General features: G+C 53.6%; 1 protein-coding gene across 1 annotated transcript in view; it reads right to left on the bottom strand.

Annotated features, from left to right (window-relative positions):
• The window catches only part of PRIMA1 (proline rich membrane anchor 1), a 58,226-nt gene extending 38,509 nt beyond the window's left edge, over nt 1–19,717 (bottom strand). Inside the window, exons 1-3 of the mRNA XM_045561641.1 lie at nt 19,713–19,717; nt 18,972–19,094; nt 11,958–12,093 (exon numbers count right to left, since the gene is read on the bottom strand). Coding sequence (XP_045417597.1) covers nt 11,958–12,093; nt 18,972–19,064 — 229 coding nt within the window. The 5' untranslated portion in view covers nt 19,065–19,094; nt 19,713–19,717. The remainder of the gene's footprint in view (nt 1–11,957; nt 12,094–18,971; nt 19,095–19,712) is intronic.
• Nucleotides 19,718–22,764: the final 3,047 nt, after the last annotated feature.

Below are 22,764 nucleotides of genomic sequence, written 5' to 3'. Positions count from 1 at the left end.
GTGTTAAGCAAAGGAGAAGCCAAACGCCCTTCGCACCCAGGGCCACACATTTTCCTCCGTATTTCCAGGTCGTGCGCAGACAGGGAACCCGGACACTTACACAAGCCACAGGGGCTACACATTTTTTAAAGACCAGTTTTTCAGAAGACATTTGTATATTCTTCACTTGATCTTAGCAAAAGGCAGAAAAGCGATTGCTCATCTATTTGTGATGAAAGCAACGTGCCCCCATGGTTAAGTGAAGAGAACCACGTTCTGAAAGCACCTTTGCCAGAGACACGGCTCTTGTCCACTGTGCTTGGATAACAGCAGGGGCCAGGGAAGCAAGATCCAGATTGAAAAGCCTTGGTCTGGGTCTCTGCTACTTCCCTTGGTGGCGACCTTGAGAAAGTCGTCTGTCCCTTCTGAGTCTGACTTGTCTCACGGTCGGGTGTGCTGGGAGAGGTGGATGATTGGATGACGGGTAAGCAGCCTCCAGCCTCCCGGGTGCCAGCATCAGGTGATACCCACACAATTCCCAGTTCACACTGAGGCCAGCACCTCTTCCACCCAGCCGCGACGGTGCGTGGCCGAGTGAGTTTGCCGCCGACACACCCAGTGAGTCCAACCTCAGGACAGAGCTGGGGCCTCAAAGGCAGGAGTCTCGCATGGACCATGGGACACAGAACTCAACTGATGTTTGGTGAACAAACTGCAAACTCTCCTTAGGCCTAGAGGTGAACACATCTGCCTACATCCCTGCATCCGGCAGGGAACCATTGCAGTTGTCCCACTTTAATCTTTCCCATTGACAACAAAACCGAAACCAGTGACTGGGTGTCCTGCCCTCAGTGCAGATGGCCACGTCATGCTCTGGGGCTCAAGAAGAAGAAATGAAGAAGGAAAATAAGATGCAAACTGACTAAGGATGGGAACCACGTCTTCCTTCTTTTGCCTCTGCCCAGTGCCTAGGACACAGCACATAGGTTGAATGAATGAATGAACAAACGACAGGGCATCAGGTCCTGGAGCCCCGATGGGCAGAATGGCCTACAAGACCTTAGCCATCCTCACGTTGCCGTGGCCAACTTCCATAATAATTGACAAGATCCTCCGAGCAGAGAAGGCTGTGCTTGTGCCAAAGAGGGAGAAGAAGGGCCCCGAAGGCAGTGGGCACACAGAAACAACAAACATCACAACACAACATTTGTTAGGAACTGACGGATGCCAAGCCCTGGGCTCACTGATCTGTATCTCTACCTCGCTGCCTCTTTACGACAACCCTACAGAGTAACGGTGAGCTTGCTCCCATTTTACCAATTAGGAAATCAAGATTAGCCAAGTTAGGCACTTGCCCAAGGTCACAGGGCTCTCACTGGCACAGTCTCCCTGCACACCCCTTGCTGCTGACAACAGGTGACACCAGGAAAGGGATGGGAAGCAAGAGAATGCCCTGCAACGCCAGGGCCCAGGAACCAGGGTGGGGCCCTGAGTGGGAGCAAAGGCTTGGCTGAGCCTTTAGCAAACTCAAGCCAAGGACAGTGATGACTCTGTGCCTGCATCACAGCCGACGCCGGAATCGCAGGACAGTGATGTCCCGAGGCCAGAGTTACAGGGGTGCCAGAACCAGCCCTTGAGCCCGGTGTAACAGGTGGGGCCTTTGGTCAGCATCACATCCCCCTACCCTGCAGGATCCCCTCCACGAGGGGCCACACTTTCCAGAAGGAGCACTGGGCTAGACACACCCCTCTCACTTCTGCCTCAAAACAACACGGGGGAAGGAGGCATCACCCCACTAGGGGATGAGGAAACTGGGGCTCAGGCTGGCCACCTCGCCTGCCTGAGAACACCCAGGCAACTCCATGGATATGGGGTTTCTTTTGGGGGTGATGAAACACGCTCTGGAATTAGATAGTGCTGATGGTTGTACAACATTGCAAATATACTAAAAACCCTTGAATTGTATGCTTTAAAATGGTCAACTTGTGAATTTTATGTTATGTGAATTTTATCTGAATAAAAATTAAAAGAAAAAAAGAGCACGAGGAAGTCCGTGCCAGGCCTGGTGTGCACTCTTGCTGAGATGTGCTTCCTTTTCCCACCTCGGTGTTGAGTCTGGACGCCACAGGAGATTTGGAATCCCTGGAGGGCCGGGTCCAGTCTGGCCTAAACTCTGCAAATGTCCTAGTGCCCGTGGTGGCAACAGGGTGTCATTGAAGAGGTGCTCTCTCCTCCCCACCCCTCTGCCTGCAAGTCCCCTGGTTTTTGTGGCCCACTTCAAGTCCAAGTTCCACCACACCTCACCCGTTCTCATCTTGGCACCTCCACATAGAAATTATTCCTGCCTCAGGCCTCTGGTTTTAACCAAGTGTCTCAACCTTGATCCACGTGAAGATCACCCGGGGCAGCTGTAAAGATCCCGTCGGGGCTGAGCCCGGGCACCAGGCATCTTTAAAGCTCCCAGGCGATGCCAACGTGCACCCGGGCTCGGAGGTCCAGCGAGTGGCAGGGCTCTCTGACGGCAGGGCCATGTCTAGTCCATCTTTGTAGCCCCAGAACCTGCCGTGGCAAGACCTCTTGGTAAATGTTTGTCCGATAAATCAGCAAATAAAGGTTTGTTGAGTAAGTTAAAGCATGCATAAATTTGTAATCTTTTATTATTTGCTGGATACAAATAAATGGAAGACTGAAATCATTTCATTTATTGAATTGGAAAAGAAAAACTCACTACTTAAAAAAATAAAGTCACTTTTTAGAAAAGGCCAGCAACTATTAATATAGTATTAAGGGTGGCTCTCAAACCCTCAAGTCCATACGCGTGTTGTGCTTTGCAGAGAGTGGGACGAAAGGCAGTCAGCCCACTTCATGGGTGAGAGAGCCGAGGCCAGTGTGGATAAGAAATCGGCTCAAGCGAGGGTTACACTGACGAGGGATCCCATTCACTGTGGGGGGCAACGTACCGGATGGGCTAGGCCCTCACGTGTCACGGACATTTCCGCCACCACCTCCGGAGAGCGGGAAACTGGAGGCTCAGAGAGGCCGAGCGGCCAGCACGGCTGGGCAGAGCCAGAGCCGGGCCCAGCCTGCAGGCTGTCCTCGCAGACCAGGCAGGTGGCCCGAAGGTGACAGGACACAAACCCTGCCTCCGGCAAAAGGTGAGCATCCAGCACCCCAAGGTCCGAATCAATGGAGACAGTGAAGACCAGCCAGGCACAAACACAGCCCACGAAGCAAGAGACAGTCAAAGTGACGTGGCCCATGTTTGAAGCCTACAGTCCCTCGTTCCAGGCTCACGCTGTGTCTAGCCAAGGGCAAGGACAGCGGCAAGGACAGAAGGAGGTCCCAGGAACTGGCTCCACCTGCTGTGCCCATCGCTCAGCTGTGTGGCCCACGAGGGTGGACGGCCTCTTCTGCTTGCCCCAGACTTGTCACAACGTGGAAGAAGACCTGGTTTGCACCAGCGATAGGGACTTCGTTTTACAGAGATGAAGCGTAGTTAACCCTTGGATTCCTACGAATGCCCCAGAGGCTGGGGCCTTAAAATGGCAGCACCTAAAACACTGTGGAGGGAACACCAAGCTGCCACTAACCCCTGCCGGCACCACCAGAGTGAGCTTCATCGCCCCACCTGTGAGCTCGCCATGCGAGGGCCAAGGAGAGGGAGCGCTGAGTGACCGCTGGCTCGCGCACTCGGTCGTTCCTCAGAACCTAGCAGCTTCCTTGCTTCCTCTACAGCCACGGTCATCACCGAGGCCACCAGCCCTGCCTCCAGACGACCTTACGTCAGACCAGGGCTTGTCACTTCTGCTGCCCCCGCCCCCGAGCCTGGCCCAGCACCACCATCTCCACCACCATCACCACCACCGGCCTGGCCTCCGGTGACAGCCTCCCCACTGGGCTCCCGGCCTCCACTCTTCCCCTTCCCCTGCCACCCACTCCCCAGAGCCAGTCTCTGTAAAGTGCAAATGAGGCCATGGCAGCCACCTGCTCAAACCCCTCTAGAGGCTTCTGGCCGCACTTCAGATAAAACCCAAACCCCTTCCCTGCCTCCGAGCCGTGTGTGGTCTGGGCTCTGCCTCCTCTGGGCTCACCTGCTCCTGTCTTCCCTCACCCAGCAGCCACGCTGGCCCTTCACACACCCCACGCAAGTGCTTCTTCACATGAAGACCTTGCACATGCTGTTCCCTCTGATGAGAATGCTGTTCCCTCTGATGCTCCTCGCTGTTCCCCCAGATCTTCCTCAACCCACTGCTCCTTTTAGTCAGCTTTCAGCCTAAATGTCATCTCCTGTCCACGCGCTCTAAGCGGCCACAGTTAGCCATAGCAGATCACAGCTCTCACTGCCTTTGTAGCTCACATTATCTTCCATTTTCCCGAGATATTTTTGATTTGTTTTGTAATCCCACCACCCCATGCCCCTTCCTGTGCATGGACACAGCGAACTATAACCTCTGTGACTGCAGGGGCCCTTCTGTCCTGTTCACCACTGTCTTCCCAGGACCTAGCACAGTGCCTGGCATATGGCGGATATTCCAAAATATCTGTAAAATAAATCAGCGTATTTACTGAGGACTGATGATGTGCCAGCCATGTGCTAAGGAGAGGGGCTGTCACTGTGGACCCAGAAGACATCCAGCAGTTGTGTATGTCTAGCAAAGGATCCAGGCATTAGTCAAGCAATTCATTACATATTTAAAAGGTGGGATAATTGCTATAAAGGAAAATGGAAAGTTCAAAGTGTGTGTGTGTGTGTGTGTGTGTGTGTGTTGCTGGAGAGTGCTATGGTTTCAAAACATAAGCAAATTCTCTGACACTCCTCCACCAAGAGATGGGATTTAATTCCGCACTCCTTGAATAAGAACCAGCCTGGTCACTTGATTCTAAGGAACAGAATGCAGCGGAAGGCACGCTGTATGACTTCCTCAACTGCCTTGCCAAAAGGGATACAGCTTCCACTGGCCTCTCAACCTTGAAATCCAGCTGCTGTCTTGTAGGGATGCCCAGATCACACGGTGGCACCACACGGAGGTGTCCTGGTGGACAGCCCCAGCTGAGGACCCAACCAACAGCTGGCCAGCCAGACATGAGAGAGGAAGCCTTCAATACGTCCCAGCCCCAGCCGATGGGCAACAATCGCGTGAAAGACCCCAAGCAGAAGCTCCTGCTGGAGCCCAGTCGATCCTCACAACAGTGAGAGGCAAGGCAATACATTTCTGCTGTAACTTTTGGGGCGGTTTGTTCCGCAGCCACGGATGACCAGAACAGGGACTGGGGTAACCTCTGTGGAAGTCAGGGAAGGTCCTGAAGAAGGGAAGGAAGTCCGAGCTGAGATTTGCAGGGGTTCAGGTTAACTGCTTCAGGGAGATCAGGGAGCAAAAGCTCCAAGAAGGGGCAAGGCCATCCAAGGAAAGGAATGGGAGACCCTGAAGCTGGCACTCAGAGATTAGGGGGTGAGTTAGGCAGGGGAGGCAGCAGGGAATGATCAGCCAGCCTTGAATAACCTCCCCTCCTTGCCCGCTGGGCAGCCTGGAACAAGTAACTCACCCTCTCTGAGCCCCTCACGGAAATTGGTGATAAAACCACCTATTACAAAGGAGCGTTTGGGGATTAAATGAGATGAGGAAAGCAGAGCCTCCCCCAGGAACTGAATACTGGTTTCTACCTAGTGTCCTGGGGGAGCAAAGAAAAGGCTTCCTAGAAGTTCCCCAGTCCTGTTCGTTTCTTTCTCTGTAAAACTCTGCCCTTGGCACATAGGAGCAGACTCAGGTGACCACATTCCTAGCTCCACCACTGCTGGGTGACCTTTGCAGAGTCACTTAACCTCCGTTCTGGCTTTTCCAAGAATAAAATAAATGCAAAAATCAAATCTATATCAGTACTTTGAACTCCTTGAAGACAGGCACTATGGAAATGCAGCCTCACGCCTCTGTTCTGCCACAGCTATTTTTGGCCCCATCAGCCTTGGAAGCAGGTCTCGCGGAGGGGGTGTGTGTGCTTTTCCTTGAGGGCTGGTACACAGCTCCTTCCGCGGCCTCGGCCCTCTGAGTCACAGGCAGGGACGAGTGGGCCATCGCTGATATTTACAAAGCGAGCCCAGGCTCTGAGCTCCGGCGGATGCCTAAAGACTTTCGGTCAGGCCTCAAGCATGCCCTTGCCTCTGCCTCTCCCAGGTTGCACGCCCACCCACGCCTTCCAGAAATATCTTTGCCTGGGGGACTCCGGTCAACTCTGAAGATCACATGTCTGGTAAGGGCTGCCCTGGAAGGGACACAGGTGGAACGTTCTGAAAACGTTTCCTTCTCTGTCGAAGACCTAGGGGAGTCTACGCACGCTTCAAGAGCCAGTTTCATCCTGAGTTTCTGATCTGATGCCTCTTTCTCAGCAGAGATGTTTGAACCACATTCAAGCAACCCCCACTCTGAAGGTTAGTGCCTGTCATTGTCACCACTGTTACCATTAGTATTACGTATTAGCTGCCATTTATTGCGTGTTCCAGGCTCTGCGCTGTGTTAGCTTTAGGACCTAGAACCTCACAACCACCACGTGCGGCAGGTGGAGTTATCAGCCCCATTTTACAGATTTGGAAATTGAGGCTCTGAGCAGTTAAGGATTCCTCAACCAAACCACTTAGCTAATGAACAAGGGTGGGACCCCAGGCTCTGGGCCAGTGCGCTGTAACGTTACCTTTCGAGCACGTAGTTTCTGTCCAGGATTGCCTGTGTCATTTCTAATCTTCACAGCAATTCCTGCCCAGGTAGGAAACATATGAGAAAACTGAGGCTCTGAGAGGAATGTGCCATGCTGAGGGTCACAGAGCCCAGAGTGAAAGGGCTGGGGCTGATGCCAAAGACACTTGCTGGCACTGTCACTGGCTAGGGCACAGGTTCTCACAGTGCGCCCAGGACGAGCAGCAATGGCATCACCTAAGAATGCGTGAGAAACGCAGGTCCTCAGGCCCTGCCCCAGACCTACTGAGTGAGGAATTCTGGGGATGAGATCAGGCAATCTGGGCTTAAACAAGTCCTCTGGGGGGGGTCCTCATACAACCTCAAGTTTGAGAGCCACCAGTCTAGTGCCTCCCTATGGCCCAGGACAAAGCGCAGCTGCCCTTGGCAGGCGCCACCTTGGCTTAAGAGGAAGGGTCGTGAGCAGAGCTTGAAAACCCAAGGGCAGAAAGTGGAGATGCTACTCGAGAACCTTCCAGTTCACTAGACCCCTTTCCATGCCCCTTCCCGGTGGCAGACAGCACTCAGGACAGGACCTCTGGGAGGGGTGGCACAGAGCTGGGTCCCCATAGAGGAAGATAGGCTGAGCTTCTCCCTCGAGCAATGAACTCTAGATGGAGCTTGGGGAGTCAGTGCTCTCGAAAGTTCCACGGTAAAACAGAACAAACCAAACACCCCCCAAATACACACAACAACAACAACAACAAACCTTAAAAGCCACTGTTACCACTGCCAGCAGAAGGTGGTCCAGCAGTAGGGTGACCAACCACCCCAGTTTGTCCAGGACTGAGAGGTTTCCTGGGACACAGGACTTTCAGGGCTAAAGCCAGGAGGGGCCTGGGCAAACCAGGACAAGTTGCCACCCTGAGCAGCGGGGCAGCAGGGTGCCGTCTGGATGAGTCAGGCCTGCCTGGCCATGTGAAGGAGACCCAATAATTCCCGCAAACGTTCCTGGTCATTACTTCCAGGGGCGACTTTACAAGTCACACAGACAGGTGTTTCTCTTCCCTCCCCTCCCTCTGTCCCAGACGCACGCACCACACTCCTGCAGAGCAGCAGCACAGCAGTAGGCAGTGGGAGTCTCCCGCCTGACCCCTGGGCTCCTCATTCTGGCCTGTGCTTCAGCCACTCCCTCTGTGGCCTGTCCAGCCTCCCTCTGCTCCTGCCCATCCCGGGCCTACCTGGCAATTCTCTCACACCTGCCCAGATCCTCCCTCCCCGCCCCTTTGGACTGCAGTACCCCGTCCCCAGCAGCGCCCAGGGACTGCTCGTCACCAGGAGGATTTGCACGGGCTAATTAGCAGCCAGAAACGCCTGTCCAGTTTCTACGGAATCCTCAAGCCAATGCTGTGGGCTGGTTGTCATCATCAACTGTTCTATAGGAGTAGATGAGGCTGGCGTCAACTGGCCCTCTTAAAATTGTAGAAAGAAAGTAGCAAGTTCGCAAGCCAACCCGGGCCCGTGGAATCGGCCTCTTATGCACCTCTGTACCTCTCAGTGTGCCCAACACAGGGCTGGACACAGAGCAGGTGCTTGGTAAATGTTCTGCAGGTGAAGCAGGGGCCTTGTGAGTGGCAGGGATACAAGGCATGTCAGATGAACAAATGGCACAAGGGCTGACATGAGCCTGGAGCCAGTGTATCCAGCAAGAGGGCAGGAGACGACACTCCTGTGAACACCTTCTGCAAGTGACAGTCCACTGGGGACTCCATGAGGACAGCAACTGCCTCTTGCTCAATCCTGGCCCCGGCACAGTGCCCCATACCTGTAGCTCCATGCACACCTGTTGTGTGATGACAGAGGCGTCACAGCACTGAAGCCCTGTGCCCTCTGGGACAAGCCAATACTTTCAGGATTATACAACAGGCATTTGTATTATAAGATTGGGAGAAGTTGCGGCTGTGACCATAGCTCTGGCAATAATTGGGCACTGCCCATGTGCAGGGCTCTGGGCTGAGCTCCAGGAGGACCAAGGGATATATAGCACACATTCTCTGCCACATGCCCGGGGCACACCAGGGCTGTGGGGTGCAGCCCCTGTCTTCCCGCCCAGTGATCATGTCCTCATCTTTGGGTTACAGACCCTCTGCCCAGATTTTCCTTTGGGAAACCATCACTCCCTTAACCTTTAGCCATACACATTAACTCCTGGGGTGGTCACATGGCCCAGGCCTGATCAATGGGCATATTCTATTCCTGTAGGCCACCATGATTGGTCCAAGGCTGAGCATGTGATCCAAGCTGGACCAACGAAAGTCAGCCCCAGGACTTTTGTTGGATTGGGGAAAGAGAAGCTCTCTTTGTGGGAGGATTACTGACAATAGCACTGATGGAGTCCTGGAGCTCTGGAGACTGAGCCAGTCTAAGAGAAAAGCCAACCCAGGAGAAATCAGAAGAGAAAGAGACAGAGAGAGAACGAGAGACAGAGGCAGACAGAAATCCAATACCATCATCATTTGAGACTGTGGATCCAGCACATCTGGGATATCCTGAAAGAGAAGCCAACAAGCTAACATCTCCCCTATCTTTTGGAACACTTAAGCCACTTCAAGATTTGTTTCTGCCATTTGTAACTGAAAAAGCCCTGCCACAGCATCAAAGCATACCTACCCTCCTCTCACCCCGAAGCACCCTCGGGCCTAAAGCTAGGCATAATCCCCTCTACCCACACAGTCGCCAGCCTTGCTCCAGGCTCTCGTGAGTGGGCTGAGGTCGGAATGATCTCAAGAGCCCCCCGCTGGGTTCCAGTCTGACATCTCAACCCCGGTCCACCTTCCCCATTGTCAAAAAAGTTGATCTTTCTGAAGTAGATGATGCAGGATCACAGGCTCATCACTGTCCACAGTGAGTTTCCTAAAGCACAGCCCATGTCCCTGCAGTTAGGTGAGCTCATTTTACATGGTACATGGACACAGCACCCAATCACATTGAAAACTGTAACAGGAAACTTAAGACCTTTTTGATTCTCTTACAGACCTTCTGATTACTTTATAGAGAAAGTCTCAGCACGGTGGCACTATGGCTTTGACACCTCTTACAACTAGCTTCTTTCCCTTTCTAACAAAAAGACAGAGGCCTCGAGCTCAGAACCTTCTGCAGCAGGCTAGAATTTGTTTTTATTACATTTATTTTTATGGTCACCTTCTATTTGTCCAAGTGATCCTGGTTTCTCATTTACAGTAGTTAAAGCTGTCTTTGGAAATTAATTTGTAGAAACACAAAAGTAAGTCTATTTAAAGAAAAAAATAAGGCAAATGAGAGGTGGTGCTTGGGTATGGTGAACACAGATCATTGTTTGGCAAACACTGCCCCTCAGGATGAAATGTGATCTGCTTGGCCAGGCACACAAAGCTCTTCAAGGTCCGCCCCCTTGGTCACCTTTTTATTTTTATTTTTATTTTTTTTAGACATGGGATCTGTTGCCCAAGCTGGAGTGCAGTGGCACAATCATAGCTCACTGCAGCCTCGAACTCCTGGGCTCAAATGATCAATCATCTGGCCTTAACCTCCCGAGTAGCTGGGACTACAGGTGGATACCACCGTGTCCAGCCTTGGCCACCACTTGAAGCCTACTGAAGGCTTTGTGACTCCCACGGTGAGTTTCACAGAGTCTCCCAAAGTCCTGCCTCCAAGCCTCTGTCCACGGTACTCCTTTAGCCTGGATGCCTTTTCCCTGAAATCCCCTTGTCAACCTGGAACACTTGTATTTATTCTTAAAGACCCAGGTCAATGTTACTATTTACTGGAGCTGTCGTTTTGCCTGAATACTCGGGAATTCCCAGCATACCTGGCAAACCATTTCTGTGTTCTCTTGGGCCACTCTTTGTGGGTTACTGACGGACAGCCTTTCCTGTGGAGTTGAGAGATTCCAGAAGACCAGAACGGTCCTTCACCTCTGTCTGACACAGGCGCTCAGTGAGCACGAGATGAACCGGAGGGACCCCAGCTGGGGGATGTGCGTCCCCTAGATACAAACACACCTGGAGATAGCACAGCCCGAAGCCCACAGAGTGGAAAGGCGAAGGGAAGGGAGTGACTTCCAGGAGCAGGTACCTGAGACCAGGACCCACAGCACGGGCCCAGGGATTCCTTCAGGAGAGAGAAGGCCAGCGAGCAACCCGGGATAGAAGCATCCTGCCGAGGCCGGGAGCAGGGGCCTGGCCGGCCTAGGTTCTCAACTCTCACTTGCATCTGAATCACCTTAGAACTTGTTATCATGATAACTCCTAAGCCCTGCCCCAAAGAGTCTGGCTCAGGGGCTTAGAAGTGGGCCTGTGAAGGTGCACTTTAAAACAAATGCTTCAGGTGATGCTGAAGCAGGTAGTTTGAGGGCCACACTTCGAGAAGCCCTGAGCCACAGGGTGTCAGCTAAGGATGGAGACAGGTAGGGGCCTCGCAGAGAAAATGCAGAAATTCACATAAACTGCAAAGACCCCCCAGAACATTGCGTCACTGACTAGATACCGAGAGGCTGGAAACAGCCTGCCAGAGAACAAGCTTTGCATCAAGGTTATTTAATACACGTCCCAAAGAATTTCATGGAGATGTGCTTAATGAGGTGGATCCAGACATAATCACAGGCATTCTGCAGGCCAAAACTTGAGAAGGATCCGTCTAAAATATAGAATCTCCTTTTCAGAGAGCTCATCAACCAGCCATCGTAAGCAGGGAACTCTACCATGCAGAAGTCAGGGCTGAGGCCATTTCTGGCTGAAGAAACACTCCTTTGTTTGAATGGCCAGGCAGTCAAATTGTTCAGAGATGAAATCGTCCAAGGCAAACAAGCCAAAGCGAGGATCTGGCAGAATTCGGTGCAAACGGCCAAAAGGCATCCGTGTAACTTTGCTCTCAGAGCCTTGACTTTGGTTCTATCCTAATTGGCTCCTTAAATGTGAATTAAAATCAAAAACTGAAAACCATATGGGGGAGGTGGGGGATTTAGGACCAGTCCCCAGCAGCTGCGCCCTTTAAAGATCTGGCCTTCAGAACAATCCAGGCCGAGTCTCTCATCAAATGGAGATTGACTTTTATCTGATTAACTGATGGAGAAACATCCTTCTCCATCTCGCAGGAGCGTTCTGTGGGAAGGGCGTTTTGCAGACTGCAGGGAAAAGTGGGGCCTTGGCTTCCCTCCTGCTCGGCCAGTGGAAAATTACAGAGGAGGCAGAGCTGCCCTCGGCCACGCTCACCCACTCTTCATGGGCCCAGGAGAACACAGAGAAGAACCCCAAAACGGAGTGAGCCGTTACCTACCTGGGGCGGAGAGCAGCCTGGGAGGCGGCGGGGGCGGGGGCGGCGGGGGCAGCGGGGGCGGGGGCCGGCACTGGCAGACGTGTCGGCAGCTGTCGGTCACCTTGGAGCAGGACTTCTGGGGCTCCCCGTGTGTCACCTGCGGACGTGGGCACACACACCCAAGAGAGGTAGAAGACAATGAGGCGAAGGAAGGTGAAGTGGCTCAGGCCACCCCACCCCTGCCAGGCCGGAGCTCAGGATTCTTCCCTGAAACCAAGGAGCAGGCACAGACAGAAGTCGGTGGGTGCAAAGGGGACGATGTTGCAGGAGGCTGGCCTGGCAGGTTTGGAGACCAAGCTGGGGGACCCTGGGCAAGTGACCTGGATGTTAATGAGAGGGAGATACGAACTTGAAGGTTAACTCGTAGAATCTCCCCATTGTACAAATGAGGAAGCTGAGGCTCAGGTAGAAGGGGCTGCCCAAGGGTCTCACACCTGGACAGTGACAGGTAATCTAAGCCCAGCTGCTTCTCCCGTCTCCCTTGCTATGGCACAAGGCCGTGTCCTGGCCTTCTCTGCAGCCATGGCCACTCTGGGGCAAGGCCCGCCTACCTTAGGGAGGAACCTTCCTAGCAAGGGTGCTGCTCCTGTGTCCTGTGTGACCAAAGGGAACAGAGCAACCTGCCCGATGCCCTCCATGTGGCGTCCAAGTGGTCTTGTGGGCAGGACACCCCACCAAACCACCTCCATCCCCCAACCCCATGGCCCATAAGGCCCTGCACTGGGCCCACCTCATCCCTTGCTCTCGCCCTCTCTGCCTTCAAGCCCACCTTTCTGTTCCTGGACCCTGGCCAGCTGCTCCAGTGGCTAGAATGTTCTCCCAGCCCTACTCCTGCTATGCCCATCACTCAGATTGGCTCTCACCTCCTTAACCAGGCCAGGTCCCTTTTTATAGGCTCTCCTGGCACCAGGTTCTACTCTTTAGGGGTAAAGTCTACATTTGGGTGATTACCTGGTTCACACCTGTCTTCACTGGTGGGACTGTGAGCTCCAAGAGGGCAGGGCAGGCCTTTCTAATCTCTCCCTCTCACACTATCAGAAACCAGCACCCAAGGGAGTGCCTAGCATTTGATAAATACTTGGTGAATGAGTGAGTATTAGAAACTGGCCCAGAGTTCACCTCTTGAATCCTGGTCTGGCGTTCTTCCGGCGCCAGTCTCAGTTTCCTCGTCTGTCACCAGGGAAGAGCGGGAGGAGTGAGCCGTGTTCCCCCAGCAGTTCCCGCTCCGGCTGCACTTGGGCATCTCCCAGGCAGCTTTAGAAAACACTCACGCCTGGGCCTCACCCACAACGATCCAGTCAGGATTCTGCAGGTGGAGCTGGGCCTGGGTATTTTGCTTAAGCTTCCCAGGTTAAACTTCTTATGTCGAGCCAGCATGAGAACCACTGGATGGATTAAAGTGACGGCCACCGTCCCTGCCTATGCAGAGGGCCATACATCCACGAGTCCAGTGTTTTGTGCCTGGCCCAGGGAACAAGCTGATTTAAAGCCATGAAGAAAAGAGTTGCTGGTCACCCCCCACCTCAACAATGGCCACGGTTAATTTCTCTGTCATCCCTGACAGAGTAGAAACCCAGAACCCCAACCTCCCCGCACCCAGCCACGTGTGGCCTGCCTTGGGAGGCCGATCCAGTCGCTTTACTGCATGGCAGAGACAGTCCGCAGGGCTGGGACGCTGCCTTCGCCCTCCACAGACGTGAAGAAGTAATGTGGGTAACATCCACCCGCGTGGCAGCAGGAAGGGGACTGATGTACAGCCCTACCTTAACATCTGCGAGGCCAAGAGGCTCCTGCTTCCCACCTTGTAGTGTTTTTAAAGGACCATTGCCTGTGTGTCAAACCCTGGAAGGCAATTGTATCTCTCACTGGGAAGAGCACGTCCTAGGATGGTGAGCCTTTTCTCAGTTATTTTACAGAGATGATTAACGGCTTACAAGTCAGTGGTAAATCCACCAGCTCATCGAGCCTGTCCCCCCTCTGGACTCCAACCTCCTAAGCCCCTGGGGTTCTGGAAAGCTCCATTTCCCCAGCAGCTGGCCTCTGAGCCCCTGTCTCCACTGCACTCCACCAAGTGCGTGAACTTCAAGCAATACCGTTGCCGGAGCAATTACTTTCCCGCTCTCCAAGGTGCAATTTATGCGAGAGTTCAAGAGGAGCACGTTTGTTTAACCCAGCCTGACACAATGACCCATTTTTGTGCGAGGATATGAAGGCGCAGCTGTATAAGAGTGTTCAATGTGATGAGGCGATAGGAAAATCGGGGCCAGATTCCAAGGCTGAGGAGGGAGAGGAGGGGCACGCTGCATCCTAAAAGTCTACAGCTCTTGGTCTCCCACATAAAGGCCCTGCTGCAACGGGAGCAGCACAACTGCTTAACCAGACTTCTCCGGAAAGGACCGACCGAGTCTGGTCTGGCTGTTCTTCCCAAGGGGCAGACACCCCTTGGGGTCCCCGCTGGACTCTCCTGACAGTCTGGCCCCGCACAAGCCTCGGGGAGCCGCTGAGCCTCCCTTGACTGACAGTTGGGCATTTGGACCCTTTATCCACTCGTCAGTTTCTCTTCTTCCTTCAAGCCCATCTCTCCAACAGCCTTCCTGGACAAAGCCACCCGAAAACTCACACTCCCCTCCCTGCTGCAGTTAGACCCACCTGCCCGAGGCTGCTACTTCACCTTGCCCACACTTCCATTTGGGGCGCCTCCCCACTGTCTTGCAAAGCCTGTCTCTCCACACTCAGTTGTGAGCATCTTGGGCCAGACAGGTAGGTGAGTCTGAGCTTTATTAATCCTGAACAAGAGTGACTTTCTGAGCCCTACTATACGCCAGCCATGGGAACATGCTCTCGTTTCACCACAAGAACAGCCGAGAGAGGTCGGTGTTATTATCCACACTTAACAGGAGGGACAGCAGTTCAGCAAAGCTAAGTGACGTACCAAAGCTGCACAGGGCCCAGCATTCAGTCGGTGCTGAGGGAGACGGTGTGTTGGGGGATGGTCTTCCCATCAGTGGGGAAACACAGGATCTATCCATTCCCCAACTCTGGTTCCACTTTGGGATTCTGTTGATGGGCAGTGTTGTATTTTAGACCAATATAGAGGAAACCTCAAGCGTCGAAAACTTGTCTCAGCACCTGGCTTGGTTGGTTTCTATCTTGGGGAGTTCCACGAGCAGAATGAACTTGCTCCTGATGTCACCTGCTCTTAGCAGGACTTGACTAAGAAAGGCCCAGAGAGGTCGATGACTTTCCTAAGACCCACAGACAAACACTGTATCGTTATTCCTGGGGACCACTTCTTACTGAATTTCACAAGCAACTGCTTTCCCGCCCCTGTTCTGAGCGTTCTCCTGGGGACCAGAATGCTGCTGTCTGGGAGAGTAGGCTGAGGCACAGGTAGGTCCTGTAGTCACCTGGATTTGGGACCTGTTGCTGGGTCTGGGGGACACAGTGCTCCACAGCTACCGGGTCTCAGCATCAGCGCCTGCTTCTCCCACCGGCATCCCACACCTGGCCAGTCAGCGCGGCGTTTGGGTCTGGTGGATGTTGCCTCCTAACAGTCCTCGAATCCATCCCCTTCTCTCCATTCCCTCTGCTGCCGCCAAACGAGGCCACCATCGTGTCTCTGCTGGGCAGCACTTGTCCCTACCCTAGGGGTGCCAGATAAAATATGGGATGCCCTGTTAAATTTGAATTCCAGATAAACAACAAACAATTTTTTAGTATAAGGCTATCTCCAATATTGTATGGGATATACTTATGCTAAAAAACCATTTGTAGTTTATCTGAAATTCAACTTTAACTAGACGTCCTATATTTTTATTGGCTAACTGTGGCAACTGAACCCTCACCAAACTCTTTACCTCTTCCCTTGTCCCCTCCTTGAGTTCATCCTTCCTGTTGGAGCTGGACTGAGATTTCTAGAATGCCATTCTGAGATGGTGTCATCTCTTATTTAAATCCCTCAGTGGTGTCTGTAGCCCTAGGAATCAAGTCCAAACTGCAAGACACGATGTTAGTGGCTTGCAACAGTGGCCTTACCTGGGGCTTCCCTCCCCTGGTTCTTCCAATGTCCCGTTCTCTCCTCCAGCTCGGGCTGTTCCCCCTGCCTGGACACCTTGCCCTCGTTTGCATTCTGACTCCTCATCCTTCACGCCTCAGCTGCAGCACTTCTCTGACACTTGCACCACGTCCGAGCTATCTGCTCCTCCTGAGCTCTCTTGCCTATAATTGTTCAAGTGGCTCTATGGTGCCAGACTATCAATGCCACGAGGGCAGGGACCATGAAGCCCCTCGCACTTAACCCTTGGCCTGGCATACAGTAAGTGCCTAATAAATGCTGCTGACTGAATAATCCAAGCTGCAGCGACTGGCCGTAGAAGGAGTTCAGCATCACTTGGGTCTGGCGTAGCTCATTAGCACAGAGACCACGAAGGCCAGATAAGAGCCTGTCTCCCTGACTGTTGGTTTAGGAGGGCGACCACAAAGATGATGCCTTCTGGTATCTTTTATGGAGACAGGCCAGCACCACAGTAACTTGATGAGACACACTCCTGTCACACCTAATAAATTTGCCAGCCTGTCATCCTCTTCCCTTCCAAAAAAAAAATGGAATCATCTGGAGTGAACTTAGAAGAACCCTAAATCACTAAAGCCCAAAATCTCAATTCCAGACACATTAAAGCAAAAGGAGGAGAGGTTAAGGAATGCTCCAACCAAACCTTCCGGCAATTTAAATGTCGTATGACTTTAACGATTAAGTTTCTTATCATCTAGAAGCAGCCAGAGGATTAGGGCTGATTTCAAGGTAGGAATCTGGTGCTTTGGAGGACCCCAGATCTCCTCCCTCATTAATGACCCATTAATCATATGATTTTGTGATGTTGGCCCCATCTTTCCAAATGGTTACCACTCTGGGGCATTCTTCTGGCAAAATGCTCATGAAAGGACAGATAGCTCTGAGTTCTTTCTCTATAGTCCAGAAACTCCGATGACGTGACAGATTCTATTCTCTCCACTTAAAGACAAACTCAAGGCTTCATGCACTTCCATTTTTCCTCTTCTCTCCTGCGTTCCCCTGGATTCAGCTCTTTTGCTTAAAAGCCAGATGCATTCATTCCAAAACTCCTTTTCCTTTGGTTTCTCTGTCCCTATCATTTGTAAATTAATTTTTCCAGAGCCTCAAGCCAAGATTTTACTCATTCTACTTGTCTGGAGGATTCCTTTTCTAATTGATTTTCATGAAAATTGATTTGTATTGAGTAAGAGCATCTGAAACACACGCACACACACACACACAATTGCTTGTGTACTGCCTGGCCAAAGGACTCTGTTAAAAAACTGAGCTGTTTTTGCAGCAGAGTGGGGTGGTAGTGGGTCTTCTGCTTAGACCCCGCTAGTTCACACAGTAGAATTCTAGTCTTGGAGACTGACAATCTCATCATGTTGCTCTCCATCCTAGCTGAAGAATCTTATGGAAGAGAGAAAATTGTAAACAAATGAATATGAAAACTAAGTGAACTTAATATCTGAGGTTCAGCTCAAAGTTGAACAAGGGAAGCTGGTCCCAAACCACCGAAGTGTTTAGAAGTGACAAAATCCTGGTTCCTAGGAGGCACAGCTGAGTTTAATAACTGCTGTTTCACACATTAAACAAAGCTGTCAATTCCAAAAGGAAAACAATCGTGAGTGAGACAGAGGCAAGCCAGAGAAGAGAGCAAAAGATGGGGTCTGGCGCTTGCGGGTAGGGGGTGCCGGCCAGCAGCAGAACCTTTGTCTCTCTGTGGGTGGTCACCAAGGCCACCATCCAAGCAGGACTGACCGAGCAGCCCCCAAGCAGGGCCCCATCACTTGGGGCAGACTGGTCACCGACCGGTGTGCCCCATCCCTTCTTCAGTCTGTCACCCCTACTCAGGGCAGCCATCGGAGTAGTCCGCAATCCCCAAAGTGCCACCAGGAAAACATGAAGCTGCAAATACCCCGGGGTGAGTCCTTCAATGCCCCAAACAGTAAAATGTCCTCTGGAGCATTGAAAAATGTCAGAGACTGCATAATGATCAACAGAATACCTGGCAAGCTAGACAGAAGAGTGGCATTACTATTACTCATATCAAAACTGGCAGCGACAGCTACTGTTCAGTGTTCATTAAGGTCCAGGCACGGTCCTAAGTAATCTTTACTTCCATTTCTTTCATCAAGTACTTATACAGTCAGGAAGACTCAGAGAGGTTAAGTATGTTGCCCAAAGTCCCCCAGCTGGTGAGGGGCAGAGAGCTGAGGTTCAAAATTCAGAGCTGACACCAAAGTCCACCTCCTCACTCTCCACTGCACCACTGGCCACATACTTCTGCAAGGTACTAGCTAGGGACTGTCCCATCTGACCCTCTTTCTGACCCTAAAAGGTAACTAACTGCCTGGCCTCTGCCCTGGGGTCTAGGGGGCCCAGGGTGAGGGATTTAGGCAGTCCCGACAGAGGGACAGGTCCTTCTTACATTCCCAAGAGTGGCCACCCAGCATAATCTGTGCACATCCCCAGCTCCGATACCCTACAAGAAACACGGCCCCCTTCCGTGCTGAAGATCAGTTTAAGAAAGCTAATTTGAAGTTTACCATCGGCTCTGGTGGGAAATAATGAATGTATATTCTCGGAATTGTGTTTTTTTTTTTAAAGTTTGTTTCTTTTCCTGAATTTCTGCAATAGAACGTTACCATCAGAGGGTATCCCCTGAGCCCCTTTCCATTCCAAGGCCCTGTCCTGCAGCCTTAGGCCACAACTGCAGCCTCTCTCTGGAGTTTCTTGTCTTCTCAGGGCCAGAGTACCAGGGACCCTAACAGCTTTTCTTTTCCTAAACTCTCCTGAGGACCAATGAGTGGGACAGCTGCAGGAAGGCAGGGTCTCCGGAGCAAAGTGACAGCTCCCTCCTCACCCGAGAGCCCCTCCCCCGCCCCCACCGCAGCCAGTGGACAGCCCGCGCATCTCACCTGCACGAAGCCCCAGAGCGGGTGGAGAGCGCAGTGCAGCAGCAGCGAGGGCCAGCAGCAGCCGCGGCGCAGCACCAGGTCCCGGAGGAGCATCTCGGCCCGCTGCGCCCGCTCCTGGGCGAACTGTCAGGAGAGCAAGGCTCAGGTCACCGCAGGCAGCCTCGCCACCACTCACCAGCACACGTTCCAGCCCACCCAGATCGGGTGGGCACGCCCCGCATTCTGGGCACCCTCATAAACCCAGCCTGCACTTTCACTCCGGCTTGCACACGCACTGACCTTTCGTGCATCCTAGAACTCGCACCCTATCCTGGTGCACAGGATATCCTGGCGTATACACCTTAGTTCCGCGCACACGCCCAGAACACTGCGTGCACACCTTGGCCCCATGCACACTTCCAGAAACAGCCAAGCACACTTACTGAGCCCCATGCACTTCCCAGAAGCAGTCACGCACAACTCACTCTCACTGTGAGCACACTTCAAACCCGGCGGGCACCACTCACCCTGCGCGCACACCCACCGACTGCTGCCTGCACACCCGCTGACCCTGCATGCACGGCACCAAGAAACCACACGCTGCGTGCACCCTCTCTGCCCTGCCGGCCTCATTGCGCACACTGCAACATATGCACCTCGGTGCGCACCCCCATTTGCACCCCGCAGCCCCGATCTCTGGCCCCCAGGCGGTTTCCCCCACGCCTCCATCTCCGCCCGTACCCCTCCAACGCCTCACACCACCTTGCCTGGCGGCGGCCCCAGCCGATCTCCGGCGCGGGGAAGAGAGGTCCGCGTTCCCCCCGCGGCAGCTCTGTTTCCCAGCCGCCGGACGGCCCCCATTTAAAGCCAGCCGCCTCCCCAGTCCCCCGCCCTCTAGGCGGGGCCTCGGTCCTCACCCTGGGGGCTGTGCGGGCGCCCCAGTGCTTCACACGCCCGGGCGGAGCGCCGGGCACTGGAGCAAAAGTTTGCGCGCAGGTTGGGCCTCCGGGGCGGCTGAGCCGGGGACCGCGAGCGGCGCCCTCGCACGGGGTGCAGGGTGCGGTGGCTCCGGGCTGCGCCTGGCCGCGCGCGGGGCGGGAGGGGCGGCACCCCGGGCCCAGGGCTAGGGCGGGCTGGCGAGGCGGAGGCGGAGGGCGGGGAAAGTCTCCTCCGAGCCGCCCGGAGCCGGCCGCGCGAGCCCTCCCCCGGCCCGCGGCTGCTCCCCGCCCTTGCCGGTGGCGCCGCGCGGCTGCCCGGGGCGCGGGGGTGCCCGAGCTCTCCGCGCCCCTCACGCCGGCCCGCGAGAGGCAGCGGCGGGAGGCGCTGGCCCGGAGCGCCCGCTCGGGTAGCAGAGCTGCGGGCGGAGGCGAAATAAATAATGCACGAAAAAGGAAAACAGACGTGAGCGGAGCCAGAGCCTCGCCCGCCTCCCGCCCGGGGCTGCACTCCCGCCCGCGCTCCCCGCCGCCGCCGCCAGCGCAGCTGCAGTGATTCCTCGTCTCCATCTAGCGAGGCTATTGTGTATTGGGCGCTTAATAATTCATTTATTCACCCCGGAGGCCGAGGATCCCCGGTTCCAGCGGGGCCCTGCCCCTTGCCTGCCCTTCCCCCAAGTCTCACGCGAGGCTGCGGGAGGGTGGTGAGCACTGACGGCATGGAGACCCCTTTTTGCGCTCCATCCTTGCGGACTGTCCCCGCTCCACGCCCCGCAGGCTCTCGCGGGTGCCGGGGAGCAAGGTGCAGGCCGCCCCTCCTGGCCCTGTCCTCCCTGTCGCAGTCCCAGCAGCCGGACCTCCCCTCCAGCACGGTGCGCCTGGGGAGGAGGTGGGCGGTCCTGGGGGAGCCTTTCTCTCACTCACTGCGTTTCCTCAACCATCTGCAAACTCCTCTATCTGGGGCAAGATTATCAACAAGTCGGCTCTTCGGGAAGTAGCCCGGTTACGTCTCTTTCAAACAAACTGCTCCTAGCCTGGCCGGCAGCATCCCTGCCACGGCGCCGCCGCTCTGCTCATCCCGTGGAAGCACTTTGCAACCTCTCAGACGGATTCCGGGGCTTTACAGAAGGCCCCCTAGGCCTGGAAATCGCATTTTTAGGTTGGGGGAGAGACCCAAGGGCTTAAAACTGGGAATGGAGGGTTCAACACCACAGCGTGTGCATCGAAGACACATCACAGAGTTCCCCTTTTCCCAGTATATAGGCACCCTTAAGTCACCCCAAGTAAACACACTCTAAACTGTTTGCTCTGCAAACCAGCTTTCAGACCGATGTCCTAGCGGCCTCTTCTTGCCAGAGCACTGCCCCAAGGCTTTTCTCCGCATAGATGCTGCAGATCCGCGCCTCAACCCTCGGGAACGAACGTGAACTTGGGGGCTGTCCGGGAGACGGACAGAACCAGCCATTCGGCTGTCTCTGGCGTTGCACCAGCCGCAGTGAGAAAGGAGGGGACTGAGGAATGCAGGGAGGGAAGAACAAAGGTTCCCCTCCCAGAAGTGGGGGAACATTTCAAGCATTGGTAACCCCTTGGGCAAAGATATGAAGACATTCGTTCCATCATTCATTCCTTCACTCCATAGGTAGCACCCATGAGCACCTCACAGGAGCCAGACAGAATGTTCTGCACGAGTACAGAAGAGCAAACAAACCTGGATGCCTCAATGTCTGGTGGGGGGAGATAGGAAGGAAGTGCTGGGGGATGGACTTCCTAAGTGACTCATCAACAGTGTGAAGAAAGGGAATGAAGCACAAAACAGAGCCACTGTTGGTCAGCTGAGGTGAAAATATTTATAACACTGGACATTTTAATGCCTTTCCGGTCATGGTATTTTGCTCAGTACACGACTCCAATCTTCAGATTAACAGCCCCTCATGTTTATACCTGCAGCTGGTTGCTACTTAAAAATGTTCTTTCCATCACATTTTAAATCAATTTTCACAACTCTGTGAGGCAAATTAATTGTCCTGTTTGAAAAGTTTGGAGACATTTGAGACTTGGCCAGAATCACAGCTGCCACCTGGGATTCAGAAGTACTAACCCACAGCCAGAGGTTCCAGGGAGAACCTGGGCAGGTTTTGCATGTTGGATATCCTGCGTTGTCCACTCTGGTCTTCAATATTTCTGTACTGGTCCTAATCTATATGCCCCTTGAGGATCACCTGGCTCCACATCCTCCTGGCGTTCCTAACACCATGGAATATCACAGCCTCCCTTAGGCTGAACACCCGGTTTTGTCATAGGCCTCTTATGCCATGGCAGACCAGGGAGGTCCTGGCTCCTCTCACCCTTTCTGGACTCAGACGGCGACCCACACACAGTGTGTGGGATCTGCCTGCAGGGGCCAGGTACCTCGACTCAGAAATGCATGGGAGTTACAGCTTGGGGTGAATTTTGGCCAATGAAAGACAAGAGGTGGAAGGGACCCAGCATATGGATTGTAGTGGTTCCATTTGGCCTGTCAGGCGATGTCCAGTAGGCGTGGCTGAGCAACTGGCAATGTTTTCTTCGGAAGATGTGGTCAGCTCAGTAATGCACCATCTTGTATTTGCTTCTCTCCTTCCCCGATTCATGTCCCTTTTCCCCTTATTTTTGTCGCTCTAGGATTGTATCCCTCAGTAAAGTGTTAGCAAGCAAGCATCAGTTCATGCTTTGTCTCCTGAGGAACAGGGACAATTGGTACCATGGTGGCTCTAAAAAGTAGATCTTCATTCAGGATGGGACATTGGAGTTGGATTTCCCATCTACACGTAAGCAATAGGGGCCATTGCCATCCAGTGTCATTACTATGTCTAAAGCTTCCCCTGTGACTCATTGGAATG

Source organism: Lemur catta, chromosome 1, assembly GCF_020740605.2.
Source record: "Lemur catta isolate mLemCat1 chromosome 1, mLemCat1.pri, whole genome shotgun sequence".
Taxonomy (NCBI): Eukaryota; Metazoa; Chordata; class Mammalia; order Primates; family Lemuridae; genus Lemur; species Lemur catta.
This window is presented reverse-complemented; position numbering and strand designations above follow the sequence as displayed.